The following is a 24,774-nucleotide window of genomic DNA, read 5'->3' on the forward strand; positions in this document are numbered from 1 at the left end:
TTCGGTACATTTCTTTCTTTATTGAACATGTAAATCCATAGACAAATTAAAGTATTCAAAAAGTATTCAAAAAGAAACCCATACATATGTATTTGCATATATATATATATATATATATATATATATATATATATATATATATATATATATATGTAGAACATAACATGAAACTTATTTTGTAACTTGCAGAAAAAAATCAATGTACAAGTTTCAAATCACAACTTTCAAAACACAAATCTCAGTCTACAGTTTCGTGTTACGTGTAACAAAACAAAAGTTACATGTTACAAAATGAGAATTACAAGTTACAAAATAGAAGTTACGTGTTACGAAACAAGAATTACATGCTACAAAATGAAAGTTACAGGTTACAAAACTTGGTACAACTTACATGTACTATTATCCCAATCCTAGTTCCATACGTTTTGCAGATTTGCTGTTGCATCTTTAATTAGTGACTTATGGACATCTTATAGGCTGCATAAATACGAACTTACTTGGAACTACGTGTAGTTTAAACCCACTTGAAGGCTAGTTTAGAAGACAATATTAAAAAGGTGCATTCAATGCAAGTCAGTCATTAGAAAACACATGCACAATAAGACCAGCATGGAGAAATCGAGGTTATTATCTACACACCGGTGCAAAGTTGATTTTAATTCAGACCAAAACATGAACATTAGGTTGGAAAATTAGTTGATGCATGTCAGAGTTAGGTGCACCAGCACAAATCTTTGCAAACATGGGGCTCTATGTTAGCTTAGAGCACACAAACGTTTCATTAGTTCCTAGTTGGTTTTAAATAGACCATGCAACAATCAAAATGTAGCTCAGTAGGGCTCATCTTTAACTTTCATCAAAAGTGTGTGGAGCAACATGCAAGAGCGTAACACAGCACTGGGAGTCATGGACATACAGTGGATGTATGATTCAAAGCCACATCAGGAACTAGATGCAAATGATAGGGGTCCAGGCTGACTTAAGCCGACTGGAGATGGTGTTAGCCAGGTCATCATGCATGGGACACGTAAATGGAGAGGGAGAGGAAAAAGAACTACAACCGATGTTCCACGCTAGACAAAGTGTGACCTTTACATACCCAAAAAGAGCCTCTTAGGGATTCGGACTTCCTCGTCCTTACTGTCTGTTGCTACAGACAAAAGAGAAATAAAACATAGAGCTTGGTTTTTTTTATTCATTTGATGTAAAAAGGCCTGCAGAACGTCTGGTCTCAGAACAGTTGGTGCAAAAAGATAAAACTGAAGCACCTTTGCCGACACAAGAATGACTTGTATTCGGCCATCTTTAAAGGTCTTGAATACACTTGAGTTCACTGGGAACCTTACGGTTAAAACCTTTAAACTGAATTTTAATATTTAAATGTAGACTCAGGAGGATGTCCTTCAGTCTTTACTAGATCCTTTTTTCTTCTACATTCAGATTTATATGATCTAAACATTTAGATTTATCTACAGATAAAAGGTTTTAAACAATGGTTGCCCAATAGCAAACGGGGCTATTGCAGTGCTAGCGTTATTGTTTCAGGAACTGTTTGGACTCCTTTATTTTAATATATTACTGTCAGCTTATGAACATCAATACTTGTTATTCAAATTCACTTCTCTCCACATTTGTATGAAGGGCTGCAAACCATGTTACAGATTTTATAACCGTCTATGTGCAACATGGTTTTGGGCAGACCACACACAGCCTAAAGACCCATGGCGACTCCTCTCTCCCACTGCTGTACTAAACACAGGAGGATGTGTCCAGAGCCCCATCCTGCACAAACCGTTCACATACGACTGTTTTTTTTTAAAGCTATCCCGGTACTGTACTTGGTCATCATAAATGTTTATAGATGACACTGTTGTTGTTGGTTTGATTGGTATAAGGGAGACAAAATATGTAATTGTGGAAAAGAATAAAGAGGCAATAGACAGTTTACGCTCGCATGAACCCCAATTAATGAAAGAGAGGCTGAGGAAGTGGTGAAAACAGCTACGATTCCAAACGTTTTCCCACACAGGCCAAAACCATCAAAAGTACCTTTGGGCCGTCCTACTTTGATTTGTTCTCAATTAGAAAATACATTTATTATTTTATTATAGATTTTTTTTTTAGAAGTTAGGATTTTTATTTTCTACTCACTCAATTATAACATATGCGTGAAACTGGAAAAATTATAATATAGTGTAAAAGTTAGTTTATTTCAGTAATTCGGCTTAGACTGAGAGACCATCTAAAGGCTCAGGAACCCTTTTCAGGTGTTTTGGAATCATTAGCTGATTAGAGTGAGACACTGAGTCTAGAATATTGAACTTTCACAGTTTTCTAACTGAGATTTTGAATGTGGGGTTTTCATCAGCTGAAGCCATAATCATCGGTTATAACAGATAAAGACTTAAAATATCTGGCTTTGCATGTAATATCTACCTTTTGTAGACTGATTTATAGACTCAAAGTCTTCAAGTTTCACCTGAAACCGCTTAATCCAATAAAAAGAACAGAAGGGCATAAGTTTTGTATTTTTTTATTAAAATTAAAGAAAATCTTAATGTATTTGTCTCTTAGAAATTTCTTGAACTGTTTATTGTTCAATTGATGAGAAAACCGAGCACATCACTCTTGTTCTTAAGTCTCTACACTGGTTCCCAGTAAATTACAGAATGTAGTTCAAAGTGCTTCTACTAGTTTATAAATCACTCAATGGCACAGGGTTAAAATACATGTCTGATCTCCCTCCTGTACATACGCCCAGCAGGTCTGAGATCCTTAGGAAGCGGTCAGCTGGTAGAACCCCGGGTCAGAACCAAACAGGGTGAAGGTTTAGCCACTGTGCTGCTCACAGATGGAATCAGCTTCATCATGACCTCAAATGTGCCCCAACTCTAGTGACTTTGAAGTCAAAATTGAAAACTTTCATGTATTCATCAGCCTTTGAAAGACTGATACCAACCTGTCATTTTAAACACACTTGTCAGCTTTATAAATGTTTTGTTTAGTTTGTTTTAACCAGGCCTCGCATTTATGAACTTTACCCTTAAAATGTCCTGAAAACACAGCTAAAACATTCACCTGTGCTGACAGACCACAAAATACCCTTTCTGTAAAAATAGGGTCATGGGTAATTGCTCTAAAGGTCGTAAATGACCTGTGGGGATGCACTTTGAACACAACAAAAATGACATCTTTATAACTTGTGGTTTGCATTTTGTTGAGCATAAAACCACACGGACATGTTTTAAGCATGCTCCTGTTCACCAGGCCACAAGAAACAGTGACCGCCCCTCACACACAGTTTGAGGAACACCTGAGTGTTTGTTGAGCCTGACCTAGGAAGGAGCGTCTCTTGGTGTTGAGCTCAGCCGCCAAGCGAACATTGGTGCACAGGTTCAGCATCACCAGCATGGTGCCAATCATGATGATGCTCTGCCAAAGCAGTAGTGTCTCAAAGTAGTGGCCAAATCTGAAATGAAAAATAAAAGAAGGAAAAAAGGGTGTTGCGTGTGAGATGCTCAGCTGTTGTGAGAACAAAATAATTTCAAAAATACAATGGAAACTTCACAGAACATCTCTTTAAGAAGGTCACCATCCACACCAGGGTGGACGGTCCAGTGGATCCAAGTCCAGTAAAAAACTCCTTGGTTGGAAGCACAATATAAAAAGGTGACTTACCCTACTGCAAGTGAGAAACCATGTAAAACTTCAGTCCTTTCGTTCTTCTTAAAATAAGATCGTCACTTTGAGTTTTTTATGCAGGCTGAACATGAAAATAGTCTCCTACACATATCTTCTGCACTCGATTCTCATAGAAAATAGATGGGGAAATGCTCCGCTTTGAAAGTTCTGACAGATCTATATCACACCGTCGCTGACTGTTCATGGACTCACCCATCTTGACTTGTGATGGGGAAGGCTGTTGTTGGTTTAGCATCTAAGAAACAGCAGAGAACGTCCTGGCTAGTGGAAGCTAACAGTTAGCATTAGCAAGTCCACCACACAGCAGAACTCCTTCAGGTTTGTGTTATTTGTGGAGACAAAACATCAATGTTGCAGAGCATATGGGGTCAGTGGCAGAGTCGTGTTGCTCTTAGTAATAAAACTCCAAATCCTGTTGTGTTCAGCTCAGCTCTGATCTGGCTCACTTCTAGTTCCCCTGAATACAACTTACATTCATTCATTCCTACTAGAGACCACTGTAAATGTTTTAAAGATGAATAAAGTACCACTTAAAGTCCTGAAACAGCTGCAGAATAGAAAGAGGGAAAAACAGTCGGGTCACAAAAAGTCAGTCTCTTCTATGTCACGGAGTAAATTTGCATTCATGGCCCTGCCCACCTTGGCTTGCAACTGTATTGATTTGTATTGATTAAACACATCATAAACACACTATAGAGTAGATGTGACCGCATTGTTGGCAGGATACCCCCAGAAAAGCGTTATGCCCCCTGCTGTCCTGGTGGGGAATTGCTTCACAATACGGACACAAAAACGGAGACGTATAAAAGGAAAACATCTCCATCAATAAGAGTGTGTATGTGAGCGCAAACATGCTGACGGAGATGCATAAACTAGGCTGGTAAATGCTAAAATGTCCATATAAGCTTTACTGCCAGAGGTTAAACTAGTATTCATGTAACTGTGCATATACTTGAAAAAAACTCTGAATACTGTGAATAGATAAGGAATTATATAATTACTAGCTAAAATGGTATTTAGAATGATATGCACCTTGGACTAAATGTTAAAACGGCTTGCCATACAGGGCTTTGTACACACCATGAGAAATCGTAACTCCACCCCTAGTCAAGATTTGAAAAATGCTATGAAACTGGGCGTTATCAGGAGGCACAGAGTGGCATGGCCAAGTGTGGGGAATTTCCGTTTCAGGAGGGAGGGGGAGTGGGAGGAGACTGTACCGATGACGTGAAATTGTTCCAGCACCAGTCAATCACAAGTTTAAAATACAGAGGTTCCGGGCAAGATGGCGGAGTAACCGGACTTTCGACACGGTCTCTCCTGACAATATAATATAAATAGAGCTACCCTAGCTAACACTAAACCAAAACTGGTCACTTTACTCTTCAATTTCCACCTCACAAAATATTAGACGGAAAACAGAAGCCTTTCGACGTTGGAAACAAGAAGAAACTGGAACGAAAATGGCGGCCAACAAGAGAAAGTCAAATGCTACAGGTGACACGCCTACAAATGCGCTCAGCTAAAACCGCAAGACTCTAGATGATGACGATTTTGCTGAGAATATAATCGCCTCAATAACAGGGATCATAAATGAAAGAGCGGATGGTTTACAAACCAGTATAAATGAACTAAAAGAGTATGTGGAATTTGTGCATTCCGAGCTAAAAGACGTGAGAGGTAAAATGGCGGGAACCATAGGCAGAGATAACAAACCAGAGAAAAACTACAAGAAATGGAAAACAAGATACTTGAGTTATCTAGATATAAAAGAATTCAATTCAAATTCAAAAAAAACTTTAATCATCCCCGAGGGGCAATTGTTTAGAAGATGGGACCTACGTCTGTTTGGCCTGAAAGAAGAAAAAGGTGTAAACATCCGAACCAAAGTCATCACTATCTGTCAGAAAGTGGAGCCTAGCTTCAAAGACAAGTACCCAGATGTCATCGACAGCGTTCATCGTATGGGTCGAGCCGCCAAAGATGGACGTCCTCGAGGAATCATCATCCAGTTCTCCATGAGAGATTTTCATCGTGATGCGGTGTGGAAGACCGCAAAAAAATCGTCTTTCCTAAAGGCGGAGAATCTACGTTTTAAGGAAGATTTTTCACCTGAGGATTGCCTTCAAAGAAGCCTGATTTGGCCCGTGGTCGAGAAAGCACGAAAAGAAGGGAACGTGGCCTTCTTTGCGGGAGCCAGGGCCTTCTTCATCGACGAAGGGAAAAAAAAGAGAACTCTATGCCCCAAACATTTGTACCACAGAGTATAAAGTTGTGGGGAAGAATACACAAAACAATGCTGGTTAGTGTTAAAATGAAAATACATAGTTAATTTAAATGCAGCTCAATTGTTTTATTCTATACGTTTTTGTTATGGGAGCCTGTCACTTATCACTGTTTTTGTTTTATGTCTACATAAACGTTCCATCGTTATAAGACAACATTTCAGGTTTAAAACTAGTTTCGTTTAACGCACGAGGATTAAAAGATAACACTAAAAGAAAGGCAGTCCACACAGTGGGGAAATGAGATATGGATCTCTCATGGCTCAAATCAGTCAGCAGGTGTCGCAATTTTAAAACAACTTCAGTGGGAAGGTTCAATAATCTACCTCAGACGCAAATGGTCATTACATACTTTTAATTTTAATGCTAGATGAAAACGTAAACCTTTTAGGATGTGTTTATGGCTGCAATTCGAAAAAGGAAAATTCTGAACTCTTTGATATCCTGGAAAATAAAATAACTAATTTATCAAAAACAAACAAAACTCTTTATATTAGGTGGAGATTTCAACTTTACCTTTAATGATAACATAGACAGATTTCCTGCCAAAAATTCAACCACAAATGCAAGCTTAAGCAACTTTATGTGCACATTTGGGTTGGTGGATATATGGAGAAAAGCTAACAGAGATAAAATTGACTTTACATGGCAAAATAAATCCGGCTCATCAAAATCAAGAACAGATTTTTGGTTTTTTGGTTAACAGCAGACCACACAGCAGAGAAAATAAAATGTGACATTATACCTGCACCTCTTTCAGACCACCCTTGATCTGAATAACTCAAGCCCTCTCAAAGAAAACAGGACTTTTACATATTGGAAACTTAATAATTCACTCTTACAAAAAACCGAACCAGGGAAAAATATGAAAGAAACAATAGAAAAGCACTGGATTATTGCATACTCTCAAAACTCATTCAGAAATAAATGGGAATTATTAAAATATGAATTAAGGAAAACATTAATGAAAGCAGGCACAGAGCATGCAAAAGTTGTAAAAGAAAAGGAAATAAAAATAGTAAAAGAAATCATATCCCTACGTTATATTTTACCAGGAAATCTATCAGAAAATGACCACGCTAGATTAAAGGATCTACAAATTAATCTTGACAACATGTATATCTCTAAAGCTAAAGGAGCATTTATATGCTCAAGAAAGAAATGGCTACAAGAGGGTGAGCAAAATACTTTTCTTTTTTAAACTAGAGAAACAACATAAAAAAATCTACTCAATTACAAAACTGAAAATAGATAACAACAATTTGCGAAGACCCTACACAAATTTCAGAATTCTGTGAAAATTTTTACAAAAATCTTTATAACACAAAAATCTCAGATGACAGAGTGGATCAATTTAAGAATTCTCTAAATAATTTTAAACAAATAGTGAATCCAAAAAAAAAAAGATTGCGACTCCCAGATCACTAGCAAAGACATAGAATTTGCCATTAACAAACTAAAATTTAATAAATCTCCGAGCACGGATGGGCTAACTAGAGTTTACAAGAAATATTCCAAGGAATTATCACCATTCTTATACAAAGTTTGTCAAAAGCTTAGAATACGGAGCACTTCCTCCAACAATGTCAGGGGTGGACATTAACTTCAAAACCAACCTGCCAGCCGGGCCGGTAACTCTGAATATTTACCGGCCCCGCTGGTCAGCAGCCAAAACGAGTCAAAATAACAACTGAACCGTTTTAAATGTAATAACCTTTATTTTGTACACGTTCACAAACATAATAACATATTCAAGTTTGAATTTGTTTGTTCCCTCAACAAAACACGATTTTGTCGTCGCATACTTCAGGCATACAACGTAGTACATCACCAACTCCGCTTTGCTGTACTCGAGCCATTGGCTGTGTTCGAGATGACCCAGTTCTGCGCAGATTAGACCACCGGTGCTCGGCGAGCGGTGCATGCCGGTTAGATTTGTGTCCGACTTGACGCCGACTTGCTCTGACGTCATGCATACGTAGGCAACGATAACCTCGTGAGATCAAGGCGGCCGCAGATTTTGGAGCAAGACGCTGCAGTTGCTCTCCCTCGGCTGTAAAACCTAGAGGATGACGGGAAACGCCTGGCTCTCACCTGATCTAAGACCTGATTGGTTCATATTTTGATCCAACCATCCGGTGGTAGAACATGAAATGTTAGTTGTTCACATGTATTCTGTAAATCATGTTATGTTGATGATGACAACTATATAGGCCATGAAGAGAAATGTGTTTTGTTTTCTTTTGTCACGTTTCCTATGAGCACACTGAAGCTACAGCTGATAACCTTTACTTATTATTACAGTCATGTTGTCATATAGAATATATGATATCCACAAGCTCGTGAGGATGTTTCAGCTGCTAACAGGCACCAGAATTAAAATTGAAAATTGAACAAGTGTGAATGCTAACGCGATATCTTCAGCCATCGTCACCCCGAGCTACACATGTAGGGAAATCTGTCCGACTTAAACACCGACTTTAAGCCACTCCCCCTGCTGCGTCCGTCTGCTCTCGTCTGTTTTCCAGGCGAGGCGCTGCTCAACTCGAACACGGCCATTCTCTGTGCCTCCCGTCTTCTTTAAACCGCCAAGAATCATTCCACCTACGCACACGCTTCTCTGCTTCATACCGTTTCGAACTGTCTCGCTTCTCCTCACCAGTTTTAAAGCGTTTTGCCGGAGATTTCATCAATACATCTTTATACCAATAGCAACGCAACTATAAAACTATCCAGTGGTGGCTCCAAAAGATTTTATATCAAAAGAGGCCTTAGACAAGGCTGCCCAGCCTCTCCCTACTTATTTATATTAGCAATGCAAATCTTATCGACTATTATTAAAAACAGTGACTTACAAGGTATACATATGGCTATTAGATACTTTATCATCTCCCAACTCACTGAAGATACAGCCCTCTTTCTGAAAAACAAAAATGAAATTAAAAAAGCCCTTGAAAGTATCAGTTCATTCTCCAAGGCCTCAGGATTAACGATAAATATTAGCAGTGCCCCTTAAAACTACTTCTGAAAAAGAGTTATACGGCATCCCAATAAAAAACATTATTAAATACTTAGGAATAACCATACAAAAAATGAAGGTATAAAATCATTAGAAAACTTTAATCCCTTGATAAAATCTGTAGAACAAAGATTTAACCTCTGGCTCTAGAGGGACCTCTCCCTTGCTGGGAGATCTCTGATAACAAAGGCAGAAGGATTATCTCGACTAGTTTACACGGCTCTTGCTCTAGAGGTCCCACAAAAATGCTGTGCCACTATAGATAAATTAATCTTCAACTTTATATGGAAAAATAAATGCCATCTCATTAAAAAAACGTAATGATGAATAGGCCGGACAGAGGCGGAATTGATGCATTAGATTTTTCATCGCTAAACACTACTTTTTAAATCAAATACGTTAAAAACCTTTTAAAAAATCCTTATTCTATATGGAAAGCAATACCTTTATACATTTTTAATACGGTTGGCGGTTTACCATTTTTACTAAGATGTAACTACAACGAGCTTAGAATCCCGCTGAAACTATCACTTTATCACAAGCAAATGTTACTACGCTGGTCACTCATGTACAAACACAACTTTTCACCTCACAAATACTACATTTGGAACAATAATGATATTAAATACAAGAATAAAACACTTTTCAGTAAAAAGTGGTATGATAAAGGCATAATCTTGGTCAGTCAGTTGCTGGATGCAAATGGTAATTTACTGTCATACTCACAATTCATGACTCTTTACCAATTCCCTGTGCCAACCAAAGACTACGCCATCATATTTGATGCAATGCCCAACGGCGTACTTCAACTTCTATCATCAGCACCCAAAGGAAACGATGTCATCACACCTTCATTTGATCCAAAGGACATTTTCATTGACTCAGACTATCCTTTTATAAGCAACAGTGTCTAACAAAGTCATTAGAAACACGGTTATGAGAAATGTTGCATCTTCACCAGCATGTATATTTTACTGGTCCAACACCTTTGAAAATATTGACTGGAAGTGGACATGGTTGCTACCAAGAAAATATTTACTGTTTAACAAAATTATTCACAGATGCTATCCGGTTAAAGCTTTTCTACAAAAAAAAGATATAAATGGGAAACGGATTGCTCGTGTACGTTCTGTAAAAATGATGATGAATGTCTGTTACACTTGTTCTGGGACTGCACTTATACGAACATCTTTTGGACTGACCTGATGAATCTTCTAAACAGAAAGAACACAACGTTCTCATCAGAAAAAAAGCATATGTTGTTTGGTGTTGAGAAACAATCTCAAAGACTCAGAAAAACTATGCATCACTAATTTGCTTGTGATATATGGGAAATATCATATCCACACCTCTACATTTCAGCATCATAAACCCAATTTTAAAGCATTCTTAGCTACTTTAGATATTTATATAAAATGCCTTAAATCTAGTTCCAATCCTAAAGCCATTAGAACGATATCTGGCCTTGAAAAGACTATTATTAATCCTCCCGCATCACTTTTATCTGTTTCGTAACGCTTTCGTTCACTTTCTGTACTCTTTTGCAATATATTGTAATTTTGTAAATGTACTATTTTCCGAAAAAGAAAAAACTCAGTTTAAAATGCAGTAGCCGCTGTTCTGCCACAGGGGGCAGCACCAAAACGTTTTTAGACCTAGATTCTAGATTTAATCAAGCTCACAGAAACATGTCAAAAAATGCAGAGAAACAGAAGGATTACATTTGTAAAGACCCAATTATACTGTTTATACGCAAAAAGGTTATTAACACGTCTAGCTACAGGAGCCCCAGTTTAAATGGCGTCATAGCAGAAATCTAAAATACGTTTTCCAAACTTATTAAGCATAAATCAGGCGCACAGTAGTTTGTCAGCAGTATAGTTTCATATCACCTGAAAAGGATCCTTAAGATGTTGGCCACTAGCAGGACCAGACACACGTAGGTGGAGAAGCCCTCTGCGTTCTGAGTCCGGCGGATGTCTCTGTACTGGGGGATGTAGGGCACCACGCCACCGAACACCATGGCACCAGCAGCCACCCACGACACCAGCGTGCTGAACGCGGCCATAATCTGCTCCAAAACCTCTTTCTCCATGTTCGGCTGGAGATGTAGAGCGATACCTGGCTGGCTGTTACTAAACAGGAGTTGAGCCCCCTGTAGTTCCTCTGATGGAGTGGGGAATGTCACATCCGTGTTCCGCACTCATAACCGCTAATCTTCATGCGGATTGAACAAAGGAAGAAAATAACAAACCGGGTGGAACCATGTCAGTTGAGACGGATGAATGGGTTAATTGCTGCAGGACAAATCCACGGTGGATGTCTTCACTTCACAACAATAACGTGCGCTGACTTAAGCCTGGTGTTGAGCCCCGTTAGCTTCGCTTTGAGTCGCAGCGCATTAAACACTAGGACTAACGAAGTTCACCAAATCCTCTTTTAACTTGATCGTAGACTCTAGGAAACAACACATAGCTAAAAGAGTAATATTACGAACGTGAAATCGCTGTTGAACCGCCCGAGCGACCCACCGGTCTGTTTTTAATTGTGCTCTTTCTGCACTTCCGTAAACGTCAGACGTCACGGGTTTTCCGACAAAGATGAAACAATCAGGCAAGATAGTTCTCTCCATGGACGATCATGGAGGAAATTTTTTTTAGCCTATTTAGAGCAAGCCATTGTAACATTTAATAAAAATAAATGTAATTACACATAAATATTGCTTGTAACAACATAGTTCCTCAAAGTGTTGCCCATGAACAGTTTCATTGCTGAAAATGAACCATTCTTATAATTGATCATTATAACTTGACATCATTGTGATCAGAGGATTAAAATATTTAAATTTCTTCCAAGAAAATCAACCTAAAAACAAAGACTACATATGATGAGAATAAACTTACCTGGTATACAAGCAATGGTATGGAATTGCAAGCAGATTAAAACAAAGACAACTAATTTTTGTTCCCTTGGTTTTCTCAAGTTGAGAAAGCTCCTTGGGTGAGAAGGAAAGTGTGTCCAAAAGTCCAATTATCTAAATTTGAATTTGCTATGATTGATTAAAATACCTATTTGCCATACTTACCATATGATATCATAAACAATGAAGTAAAACCACAAAACTTTTCCTTGAAACAGATATGAACATGTTACGTTCATTTCCAGCTTATACAAATTAGTTATTTAAAAAAAAGAAATTGGAGGTTGATGGAACAACAATCCAAGTATGGTTCCTTGTCTGAGAATTTTCCGGTATCCTAAGGTCAATTGTGATGTTGCTCAGGAAAACTTGCCAGAGGCTTCGGTCAGTTTTTCATTTGATGACCATCATCAGTCTGTGGCAGTGTGAGCGTCCTGTCACTGTGTCCTGATTGATCATGCGCCCTGGCTACTTGGCCAACGGGATGTCCCTTTGGCTGACTGGTAAGTGCACGTGACTCTCACCCGGTAGTCTGGGGATCGAATCCCGCCTGGGCCCTCATTTCTCCACCTCGCCACAAGTCCATATGAGTTGGAGGAGTCTATTCATCCTCGCGTTCAGACGCCTGTCTTCCTCAAGTAAGCAGCATGTTTGGGTAAAGTTTGCCTGCATTATTCTCGCCTGTTTGTCTGCTAGCTATTTCCATTTCACCATGCCTGTTGTACAGAGGTGTGGACTAGAGTCACATGACTTGGACTCTAGTCATTATTTTAATGACTTCTGACTTGACTTGATAAAATCTATAAAGATTTACGACTTGACTCAGACATGAACGCCAATGACTTATGACTTGAATCGACTTGTATCAGTTGACTTGATGATGACTTGAGCATATTTGATATTTTCGCACAAAAGTGGCAGGAAATGGACAAAAATCATGAATCATTCTTCGTTCTAGGTGTGATCTTGTACTGCTAAATTTCTTTATAATCAGTTTCAGTTGCACTTTGTGCTTGTTTGAGCAAATAAACGAAGCTTTAAGAAGCTTTATTTCTGGAATTTATTTATTATCATTGTCATTAAACTGAAGATAAACAGATTACTTGATTGTTATTTGAAAATTCAAAGTTAAGGACTTGGACTTCCACATCATTGACTTTGTACTTGACTTGGACTTGATTGTCTTTGACTTGGACTACTCGAGACTTGACTGGAAAGACTTGTGACTTACTTGTGACTTGCAAAGCAGTGACTTGATCACACCTCTTCTACTGTAAGCCTCCTCCGTTTCTAAGCCTAGGGAAGTTTAAAGTGCTATCTGTTCTTGCTCTGGTCGTTGCTGCCAGAGCACTTGGGCCAGAGCACATCATACTCTTTCACAAAAATCTTCAGGATACAACAAACAGCAGATTGGTAAGAGGGGTCAGCTTTAGCCGATTGTAGGAGACTGTTGGGACCTGCATCTGCATGTTGAATCACATAAATTAGCTCCTAAGTTTATTGGACCCATTTTTGTGCCGATGATTACTCATCTTTTTGCAGTGAGAGACTCAAGCTCCCTGGGTCTATGAGAGGCCATCTCATTTTCCTGTAAGGGAGAGGAAGTTGGCCTCCGATTTAAAACGTCCTCCATGATTTGTTGATGGTGGGCCTGCATTATGGAACTGCTGGCTGTGAGACAATGGGGCCATGACTGATCATCATCGTTTCTGTGTGTGCCAGTTGTTCAGGGGGGTGTCTATAAAGGGATGTGTAAAGCCCAAAAAAGTTGCTTATAGTTTAAAAGTGTGGAACACTCTTACAATCAATACATTTGCAGTCATCTTTAGTAGGAATGAATACCTTGTAAGTCGCACTCTGGGTTTGAGCCACTTTCAGGAACCAGAAGTGAGCCGGATCAGAGCTGAGCTTCAGACAGCTCAATTTGGAATCTTATTTCCTGATATTTGGACATCTTGCCTCTCACTGGCTAATAGCGACTCTACCACTATTAGCTCCGCAACGTTGATGTTTTATGTAGTGATAAATATAGATTTATATCTATATTTCAAATGTGGCGTAGATTTAGCTTGTTTATAATCTTATATTAATTAATCAGGGCACCACCAGTTTTCCGAACTGGACCATTGGATTTAATATCTACATCTTCATAATGTCATCAGTCTCAGAGTTAACAACACAAATCAATCCAATGGATGAATTCTTGACAGAATGCGCCGATTATTCCCGAGAATGGCTAGACAATGATCAGGCGTTATTTACATTTAGTAAATTTATTACAACATCAGTTAATACATCGACAAAAGGACCAAACACAGCTTATTGTTTCATGCATGGAATGAAGGAAATTGTTAGCCCAAAGCTTTATGGCAGTGATAGGAAATAACCTATCCGTAATAAAAGTGGAAATTCGGTGACACCCGGATTATAGAGAAACGGGGAATAATTTCTAAAGGGGGACAAAGTGAAATGTTCATGTGGGTTTAGGTGAAATGGATGAGTGTGTGTGTGTGTGTGTGTGTGTGTGTGCTGGTATGGGTGCAGGAGGGGGTATGTTCATGTGTGTGAGTGGATGCAAATGAGAGTTGGTGTGTGTGTGGATGCGAATAAGGATTTGTTGCGGCAGAAGAAGAAAAGGGGTCTTGAGAGCTAAACGTGAATGTGGGATCGAAATAAACAAGCCATAAAAGAAATGGACTAATCTGAATTCACTAATCGGGCTTAGCACAAAAGTCAGCCAGGTGAGATGTTTAACAGACCTGCTTTCCGTCGCTGAAGGGTGGCCAGCAGCTCCAACAGCCTTGGGTTCCTGGCTCGTGGCCTTTTTGGATTAAATGATGCTGGCTCCCTGGTCGGTCAACGCTGGTCGAGGACAGGGGAGGATGCGGTAATCCTCGATCGTGGTTTGACTTTTCGGTTCCTTCACCTATGCGGCCTCAAAACGTGGAATTCAGATCGCGGGTCCAAATTATCCCAAACAGAGCCGAATCATCAGACTGTTCCAAATTGCGTTCACTCTTAATGTGAGAACTCGACCAAACACGCAGAGTTCCGGTTTCACGTAGGAAGTCAAAACAAAACAAACGGAGTTGCTTCTAAGTTTTACCGTAACTTCTGAGAGCTAATTACTTGACAACTGTAAAGCGCCGGGTTCTGCTGTTGCTGGGCCCAGATGGAAAAGCCCAGCAGAGGTTCGCTAAAGGCATCTTTCTTCTTTATTCTCACTCTGCCGACACGAGGTTTGCACTGTGGCTTTATAACCTTCTTGGTCACACCCACATGTATTTCACTCATTAACCACTGGACACTGGATGGCCCTGTGGCTCTTTCAAATAAACTCTACCTTCTCAAAGATGGAAAGTCCATGATCACAATTTAACACAGTTATTCATATAAAGCCTCAGAAAGTATTACTTTAGCATCAAAGTATTACTTTAAATAGGAAAGAATTAACTTCAGGTCTTAAGCTTGACTGTATGTCTTTTAGCATGGTTTTGAACTGGTGAAGCACAATGGCAGAAGATTAACATGAAAGAAAACACAAAAACAGTTTCCATTTTAAGGGTAAACAACCTAAACACCTTCTTTGATTATAGATAAACAGGAAAATACCAGGGTTTTGATAAAGGCTAGATCCTGGAATCTTCCAGAATGACCCTTGAGAAGTTTTACGAGCACCCGGCCTTGGGGGAGAGTCAGTTATTGGCAGGTTGAAGTAAGACAGACCAAGTCCTGATAATGTCCGGCTTTTCAAGTCACTTGGTAAAATTCACGTTCCTGGGAAAAATGTAGGAGTTAGCCAGATGTTCGAAAATGGTACCTTGGAATTTATACGATTGTAGGTCAGTTTCAAATTCCCGCTTTTTTCTGCTAAGAGTGAAAGAAACCGTTGTGTGAAAATGTTATTGTTCTTGTCCGTGTAAATCCAAACAAAGTTCACCTGAGGATATAAAATGTGGATTTCCGCTAAATTTATCTCCACAACACAAACCTGGAGGAGTTCTGCAGTGCTGTGGAGTTGTCAATGCTAGCTGTTAGCTAGCCGAGACATTCTCTGCTGTTTCCTGGACGCTAAACCAACAACATCGCGAGTCAGGGGTGAGTCCATGAATGTTAAGTGACTATTTTCTGTCAGAAGCTAATGCAGGAGATAGGTGCAGGAGGCTATTTTCATCTTCAGCCAGCATATAAAACTCTGAGTGACTCGCTGCTTCACACCTTTAAACGATTTCTACTATTTATGTTTGTTTCATAAAATGTTAAAAATCTCAACCATTTACCCATGTGGGGAAAAAGTCAGCACTGTGGTGCTCAGTACAGCCAACAAGCATCAACACTGCTGATTGTGTTTCTATGGAAACCAGCCTTGGAGTACCAGTGCATGTGCACCCACTTGCACGTTTGTGACTGTGTGTGGCTGAAAGAAATCTCAAACTATGGGAGAAAAGAGGGAAAGTGTTGAGCTGATGGACTCTGCTGTTCGCCCATGTGTGCAGAGTGAGGCCCTTTCAGCTTTGCATGAAGCTACTGTAGCAGCTGGGGTGGAAAACAGAGCTACCACACTGTCATCGTTCTCCTCAGCAGTGGAGTGTTGAGTGGGTGTGTGGAGAGGTTCGGCCCTGTGGCCTACACCGGCAGGGAGGGTGGACTCTTTAAAGCACGTTGGTTAGAACTCTGCACTGGATGGAGGGAAACACTTCAAACTGTGTGTGTTAATGTGTTGCACAACTATCCACTTTTGCTGCTTTTTCACCCACTCCATAATGCCAATTCAACACACTTCACTTACAGGACAGAACACAAGTAAAATGTCAACACCTCATGTGGCTTCTTCCATCCTCTCAACACCTATGTGTGAAACCGATTTTCTCATGGGAACGTATTTTTGCTGTTGTTGCTGCAGTAAATATTATTCCTGGTTAGAATTAACGTGTGTCCTTAATGAAGCTTTTTCCTTTAGTGGCAGCAGATTTTAAGGGACCACTATGTAGGGCTTTCTGACATCTTTGCTGAGATGGCAAATCACAGCAAGCGTGACACTGCCTATCTGGTACTAAATTACTTCAGGTTTAGGGCCAGCTAATTAATTTTGTGCATTATAAAGTCAACAGACAACAAGGGTTGTACTTGAATTTATTACCAAATGACGATTTGAGAAAGCTTGGTAAGATTTCCTTGGGCATCCTTTGTCTTTGGCATGAAATTGGTTGAGTTGCATCAGGAAAACAACTGGCTACCAAATGTGCAGCAAATTTAAGATAAGTGAGAGAAGGACGAATGATTGGAGGTGTACTTGAACATGAATTTGTACTAAATCAGGGTACAAACATTTGGCATTGGTATATTTAAAGAAGCAATCCAGAGTTTTCCCCCTTTCAGGAAATAGGTTGTTTTTTTTTAGAAATCAGTAAAAGTAAAAGTCTTACCATGTTCTGTTATATAATGTAAGCAAGTATATTATGTCCATTATTATTTGAACTGCGCACCATTGATCATTGGCCAATAGCATTACACATGTACTTGCGTGCATACGTCAGTACGTTTCCTAATGATCCACAGTAGACTACGGAGCATGTTTGGCTGCCACATTGCCTAAAGAACCCTGGCAGAGCTGTTATTCGAGAAGAACAGACAGGAGACCTCACTTTATTGTTTATAGAAGGTGCACGTTTACATGACCTGTGACCTCCATCCTCCCCACTAGCAAGGGTGCCTCATTAAAATAAAACTTAAACAACACATTTAGTAAACCACTTGCTGCTGAGCTCCACAGATAAACAATGATCAGTGACATTCAGATGTGTTTAGGTGAGACGATGTAGAACTAGCTCTGTTCCTGCTTGTCCTCTGAAGAGGCGATTGAGAGGAGGTTGTTACGGCCAAGCTGACGTCAGAGTTGGAAAATGCCTCTTATCCTCTGAATGAGACTTCCAACAAAAGCATCATCCGGTCACCACCACCCTCCACATCTCACTCAAGAAAACCTTAGCATTCACTTTATTTGTTATTGATGACAGTGTTTGCATTGGTGGCTCACATGCGCCATAGTACAATCATAAACACGATTATGTATCTGAAAATGCATATAACCTTTTATCACCTTAGGCGAAATGGCGCCAGTGGTGCTTTTGAGCACAAACGAACGGTTTGCACTTGACCAGCTCTCCTACCTCAGGTCCTGAACTGTGCAGACAAGCAAAAGAGCGGAAGAACGAAGAGGGGTCTCGTGAGATCATGAGAGACATAAATAGATGTGAGCTGCCCTTCGCTGCCACCTTCTACAACACAACAAAGAAGGCACAAGTGCACTTGCACACACAAACATACAGGGGACACCTGTGTGCTGCCTGCTGCCCGAAGCCCTTTGATTCCTGGTGTGCTTTAATCTGTGCTGTGCTCTCGGCCACCTTTGAAGTGAAAATCTCTGTCAGCTTTGCCTCTCGATCTCACTCAGTCACTCTCAGCAATCACAATCACAAACAGGAGGTAAAACAGGAACGACCACCTGTTTCATCAGTGCTTGTAACTGCAGAAGCTGAGCTCATCCATGAGCCACACTCTCATTCATATATTCTGTTCAGTCCCACAGTGCCAGAAGCAATCTGCTCCTAAATTAATCGCAGCGGTTAAATTAGGGTCTTCGTAACATATATTACCTCTCTTTCTGGTCTAAAACATTTATATCTTACAGGAATAGAAACAGACGTCCAACTATGGATGGGCACTAAAGCACTTCTGAATCTAAATCTGCAGGGGAGCAAGATCTCTCTGCCTACATATTCTCTTTGTTTGAACCAAGGCATCAGAAATTTCACAAGTAACAAACTTCACTTTAAATTTTCTTGACATATAGAGCCCTCATCCTGACATCCCTTTACATCTCTCTCTCTCTGGGTGCATGTGGTGGATACATTAGTGATGCATCTGCATGAAAATATGAGCCGAACTAGACATCACCTTCTACAGTGCTTCTCTGCTTCAAGCCTAACGCTACTTCTCAGGTGAGAAGTTGCACACATGCAATAAATGAGACATTGACGTAGTTTTGACTTTAGAAGTGGGGGGGACACAACCGGTGTGAGGACCGGGGCGGGGGGGATCTTTACAGTAAGTATACAAAAATTATGTGTAGAACTACAGCCTAGAGGCTCTTTTATGCCATGTCAGGAATGCAGAACTGTCAAGTACACAGGTGACAGGATTGGTCAGAGCCAATAGATGAGCTTATGGACGGTTCTAATGGGAAACTGGCTTCAACACAAGGGGTTGTTTTCCGCTTGGTCCTAGTGATCAACCAGTGTCTATTTAACATGGCATGATATTGTTTTTGGATGGTAAAAAGTGTAGCGGACAAAAATTGACAATCCGAAAACTACGTCCATGAATGGAAATGTTTTCCCGTTGGACTTCTCTGGGAAGTGTTGCAAAGGAATTCCATGCCAGGACAACAGAGGGCGTAGTTCTTTTCTGAGGTATCCTGTCACCAATGTGGTCACGTCTCTGGTCCATGATAGTGTACTTACTATTAAGTTTACGTATTTCAGAGACTTACAAATTTGTCTCTCATTCTCCTCCATCTCTTCATGCAGTCTCCATCTCTAAACCCAAGTTTCCAGTAATTTCCATCCATGACTCCTTCAGTCACAGACATATTGTCAGGAACCGAGTTCAGAAGACCCGTGAAGATGCCAACACAGTAAAAATATATATAAAAAAAGTCTTTATTTAAAGCAGAGGTACTTGGAGGGCAAGGCTGAGGCAGGTTCAGAGACAGGCTAAGGTCAAAGTGGCAGGCAGAGAGCAAGGCAGGGGTCAGGCAAAAAACAAGGTCCAGAGGCTGAGATCAGGCAGGGTGGATGGCTGGAGAACTACTGGCAAGGCTGTAATAATCTGGCATCTGTTGACTGGATGGCTGGTTCTTTTATAGCAGGGGAAGCAGGTGAATGGGATGAGGCTGATTACAGGAGCAGGTGGAATGAATGGAGCTGATTGAAGCTGACAGAGGTTGCTGGGGAAAGCAGGGCTTGGCTGGAGCTTGGTGAGAGGACAAGGTGAGCTGAATGAGGAGGAAATGATAAGGCAGATGAGGGTAAAGGATGGGAGTCATGACAGAACCCCCCCCCCCCCCCCCCCCCCCCCCCTCAAGGGCGGATACCAGACGCCCACAGGAAACCAGAGCAGGGCGGGAGGAGGGGGACCAGGAAGGAGGGCCAGAAGAGTCTGGGGGGCCGGCGACGGGGAACCAGGAGCCTGGACTGTGAGAGTCTGACATTTTACGAAAAATGTCACTATGAGTGTTCAGTACCACCATAGACTGTTTTTCAGATGTGCCCAGCTGTCTCAAGGCACGCCGCTGCTGCAGTACCTGCTTACGCAGAGCCGGATATTCTCTGTTAAGCTCATCAATATGTCGACGAACTGTGTTAATCTCGATCGAGTTGACTGAAGAGAATCCGAATTTTAAAAGATTGCCAATTGTATTAGCTACTGAGAAAAGTCCATCTAGGAAACGCTTCGGCCTAATGCTGGTACTCGAAAGGTCACTGTTCAAAACCGTGAATTTAAGCGCCTGGACCAGTATGTGATGGATGTCAGCTTCTGCATGCTGTGTCAGGGTACTAGTCCAGTGGGCTCCCATTTCCGAGAGGTTGCAGAAGGCATTCGTCATCTTATCGGTACATGCCATAACGGGGTCGAATTTGACAAAAATCTTTTGTGTGAATAGACGATAGTTAGTCATTAATAAACCTGGGCGGTCTCGGAGTGTGATACCCGAATAGGGCCCAGGTTCGTACAGAAGTGTTAGAGGAGGCTGAGAATGAATCTCAGCTGCGGTCGATATCAGACCGATGCACGCGACTAACAAAACATTATTTTGTCAGATGTCAGGACGGTTTAGGTTGTAGACTGGCGCGGCCTTGCGAGGGTTCGGCGCTGGTAAGCGCTCTGGAGGGCCCTCGGTCGACGCGCAGGTGCAGTCAGAGAGATCAGGGTCAACCAGTAGTGGTACAGGGCGCCATTCAACCTCCCCTTTGGTAGGTGAGTCACCAACCTCGGGGTTAGAGGTCACCAGCACCAGCTGTAGTGCAGTAAGTAAGTAAGTAAGTAAGTAAGTAAAAGTTTATTTATATAGCGCCTGTAGGAGCCAATATTTGTGCCAAAAGACACCGTCTTTCAGCTGAGCTCAACAGCGCCCCTAGTGTCTGAACCAGATGCTCGACCTAAAACTGTCACACTCAAGTCAAGTGCACCGACTCAATTCAAGCAACAAAAGTTAAAGATGTCCATTCAAAGTGAATCATTACAACCACAATCTTCCCAAAACCAGCAGCAGAACCCTGTGCAAACATTTTCACCTGTGGACAACAATGCAATTTGTGCTATTATGCAAAAGCAAAATGTAATCACAGCAATGCTTGTTCAGCACCAATTATCAGCTACGTTGCCCCAGCGAGAAATTCCAATTTTTGATGGTAATCCACTACAATGTATTTCATTTCTTAGAGCCTTTGAACATTGTGTGGAGGGAAAAACCAGCAGCTATCAAGAGTGTTTGTACTTTCTCGAACAATACACCAGGGGACAGCCAAGAGAGCTTGTGAGGAGCTGCATGCATATGCCATCACAGCAAGGTTACCAAAAGGCAAAAGGGCTTCTAATGGAGCACTTTGGCAATGAACATAAAATAGCAACAGCGTATATGGACAACGTCATTGGTTGGCCAGCAATTAAAACTGAAGAAATTCAAGCTTTGCAAGACTTTGCTTTGTTTTTAAGAGGATGCTGTAATGCTATGTCTGACATACATTATATGGAAGAACTTAATCTACCACCCTACATGAGGCAAGTGATCCTGAAATGGCCCTACAAGCTACGTGAAAAATGGAGAACCGCAGCCTGTGAACTACAGGAACGGCGAGGTTTCAGGGCAACATTTACTGACATGGTTGCCTTCCTTGAGCATCAAGTAAAAATATTGTCTTATCCTTTATTTGGAGACATTTCTGAAACAAGACTAAGTCTTGCAGCAAAGGAAGTACCAAGAAACAAAGGCTCAATAAAGACCAACATCAAAGGAAGCACCTTTGTTACAGCTATAGCACCCAGTGATAGCGCTATATCTTCCCCACCTGTGCTACCAAAGCCACAAGTGCAGCTAGTAGCTACCAGAAGTCCAGCTCCAGAAGCCTGTCCATATTGTGATCAATCTCATTCCTTATTGAAATGTCCAAAGCTAACCAGGATTCCTCAAAGGCTAACAATGAATTTCTGAAAGGAAAAGGAATATGCTTTGGATGTTTTAAGGTTGGCCACATGAGTAAGGAATGTAAAAATCGCCTCACTTGTGATGAATGCAACCGGAAGCATCCTACCATCCTACATTCTGACAAAGAACAAGCTAAAGCCCAAGAAACACCTGTCAGCAGTGCCCTCGTGTCTCATAAGGCTGATGTTTGTACTGATGGAGGACAGGACTGTACTCTTTCAATTGTTCCCGTCAAAATAAAATCTAAGAAAGGAGATCAAGTGTTTCAAACTTATGCCTTCTTGGATCCTGGAAGCACAGCAACTTTCATTACCAACAAATTAAAGAAGAAACTAAACGTGCAAGGCCCAAAGATTAGCATCTTGCTGCGTACTATGGGCCAAGAAAGGTTGGTGAGCAGCTGTTGTGCCACTGGACTGGAAATTTCGGGGCTACAAAGTAACAGCTTTGTAGAACTTCCTGAAGCCATTCCAGTCTCTCGGAACAACATTCCTCTTCAGAGAGATGTTGAAAAATGGGACTATCTGAGCACCATCAGGATTCCGGAACTGAATGCTGATGTCGAGCTTTTGATTGGAATGAATGCATCAAACCTCATGGAGGCATGGGAGATAATCAACAGTCAAGGCAACGGACCATACGCTGTCAGAACCCCACTGGGATGGGTCATTAATGGTCCCCTGCGAAGCAGTGTAACTACCCAGAAAGGTTGTACAACTCGTCTCGTCTCGTCTTCCTCCGCTTATCCGGGTCCGGGTCGCGGGGGCAGCATCCCAACTAGGGAGCTCCAGGCCGTCCTCTCCCCGGCCTTGTCCACCAGCTCCTCCGGCAGGACCCCAAGGCGTTCCCGGACCAGATTGGAGATGTAACTTCTCCAACGTGTCCTGGGTCGACCCGGGGGCCTTCTGCCGGCAGGACATGCCCGAAACACCTCCCCAGGGAGGCGTCCAGGAGGCATCCTGACCAGATGCCCAAACCACCTCAACTGGCTCCTTTCGATCCGGAGGAGCAGCGGTTCTACTCCGAGTCCCTCCCGAATGTCCGAGCTCCTCACCCTATCTCTAAGGCTGAGCCCGGCCACCCTACGGAGGAAACTCATTTCGGCCGCTTGTATCCGCGATCTCGTTCTTTCGGTCATTACCCAAAGCTCATGACCATAGGTGAGGATTGGGACGTAGATCGACCGGTAAATCGAGAGCCTGGCTTTCTGGCTCAGCTCCCTCTTCCCCACGACAGATCGGCTCAGCGTCCGCATCACTGCAGACGCCGAACCAATCCGCCTGTCGATCTCCCGATCCCTCCTACCCTCACTCGTGAACAAGACCCCGAGATACTTAAACTCCTCCACTTGAGGTAGGACCTCTCCCCCGACCTGGAGGTGGCAAGCCACCCTTTTCCGGTCGAGAACCATGGTCTCAGATTTGGAGGTGCTGATCCTCATCCCAGCCGCTTCACATTCGGCCGCGAACCTACCCAGCAAGAGCTGAAGGTCAGAGCTGGATGAAGCTAGGAGGACCACATCATCCGCAAAAAGCAGAGACGAGATTCTCCTGCCACCAAACTCGACACACTCCACACCACGGCTGCGTCTAGAAATTCTGTCCATAAATGTGATGAACAGAACCGGTGACAAAGGGCAGCCCTGGCGGAGTCCAACCCTCACTGGGAACAGGTCCGACTTACTACCGGCTATGCGGACCAAACTCACGCTCCTCTGGTAAAGGGACTGAATGGCCCTTAACAGAAAGCCACCCACCCCATACTCCTGGAGCGTCCCCCACAGGGTGCCCCTGGGGACACGGTCATAAGCCTTCTCCAAATCCACAAAGCACATGTGGATTGGTTGGGCAAACTCCCATGCCCCCTCCATCACCCTTGCAAGGGTATAGAGCTGGTCCACAGTTCCACGGCCAGGACGAAAACCACATTGCTCCTCCTCTATCTGAGATTCAACTATCGATCGGACCCTCCTCTCCAGTACCTTGGCGTAGACCTTTCCAGGGAGGCTGAGGAGTGTGATCCCCCTATAGTTGGAACACACCCTCAGGTCACCCTTCTTAAAGATGGGGACCACCACCCCGGTCTGCCACTCCCTAGGAACTGCCCCCGATGACCACGCAATGTTGTAGAGACGTGTCAACCATGACAGCCCTACAACATCCATAGCCTTGAGATACCCAGGACGAACCTCATCCGCCCCCGGGGCTCCGCCGCTGTGTAGTTGTTTGACTACCTCAGCAACTTCTGCCCCCGAGATCGGACAGTCCATCCCCAGGCCTCCCAGCTCTGGTTCCTCCTCGGAATGCGCATTGGTGGGATTGAGGAGCTCCTCAAAGTATTCCTTCCACCGTCCGACTATAGCCTCAGTTGACGTCAGCAGCTCCCCATCCCCACTGTAAACAGTGTGAGCGAGTTGCTGCCTTCCTCTCCTGAGGCGCCGGACAGTTTGCCAGAACCTCTTTGGAGCCGATCGATAGTCTTTCTCCATGGCCTCACCAAACTCCTCCCACGCCCGAGATTTTGCCTCGGCAACTGCCACTGCTGCACCCCGCTTGGCTATCCGGTACCTGTCTGCTGCCTC

At 42.1% G+C, this 24,774-nt stretch overlaps 1 protein-coding gene across 2 annotated transcripts in view; it reads right to left on the reverse strand.

The window, feature by feature from the left end:
* The window catches only part of slc66a2 (solute carrier family 66 member 2), a 59,327-nt gene extending 47,745 nt beyond the window's left edge, over positions 1–11,582 (reverse strand). The window contains exons 1-3 of one of the 2 annotated variants that reach the window (XM_070556172.1): positions 10,899–11,582; positions 3,336–3,469; positions 1,100–1,150 (exon numbers count right to left, since the gene is read on the reverse strand). In XM_070556172.1, coding sequence (XP_070412273.1) covers positions 1,100–1,150; positions 3,336–3,469; positions 10,899–11,101 — 388 coding nt within the window. In that variant the 5' untranslated portion in view covers positions 11,102–11,582. The remainder of the gene's footprint in view (positions 1–1,099; positions 1,151–3,335; positions 3,470–10,898) is intronic. The other variant, XM_070556173.1, reaches the window with a different exon arrangement.
* Between the last annotated feature and the right edge of the window lie 13,192 nt (positions 11,583–24,774).

The sequence above is a fragment of the Nothobranchius furzeri genome, chromosome 11 (assembly GCF_043380555.1).
Source record: "Nothobranchius furzeri strain GRZ-AD chromosome 11, NfurGRZ-RIMD1, whole genome shotgun sequence".
Lineage (NCBI taxonomy): Eukaryota > Metazoa > Chordata > Actinopteri > Cyprinodontiformes > Nothobranchiidae > Nothobranchius > Nothobranchius furzeri.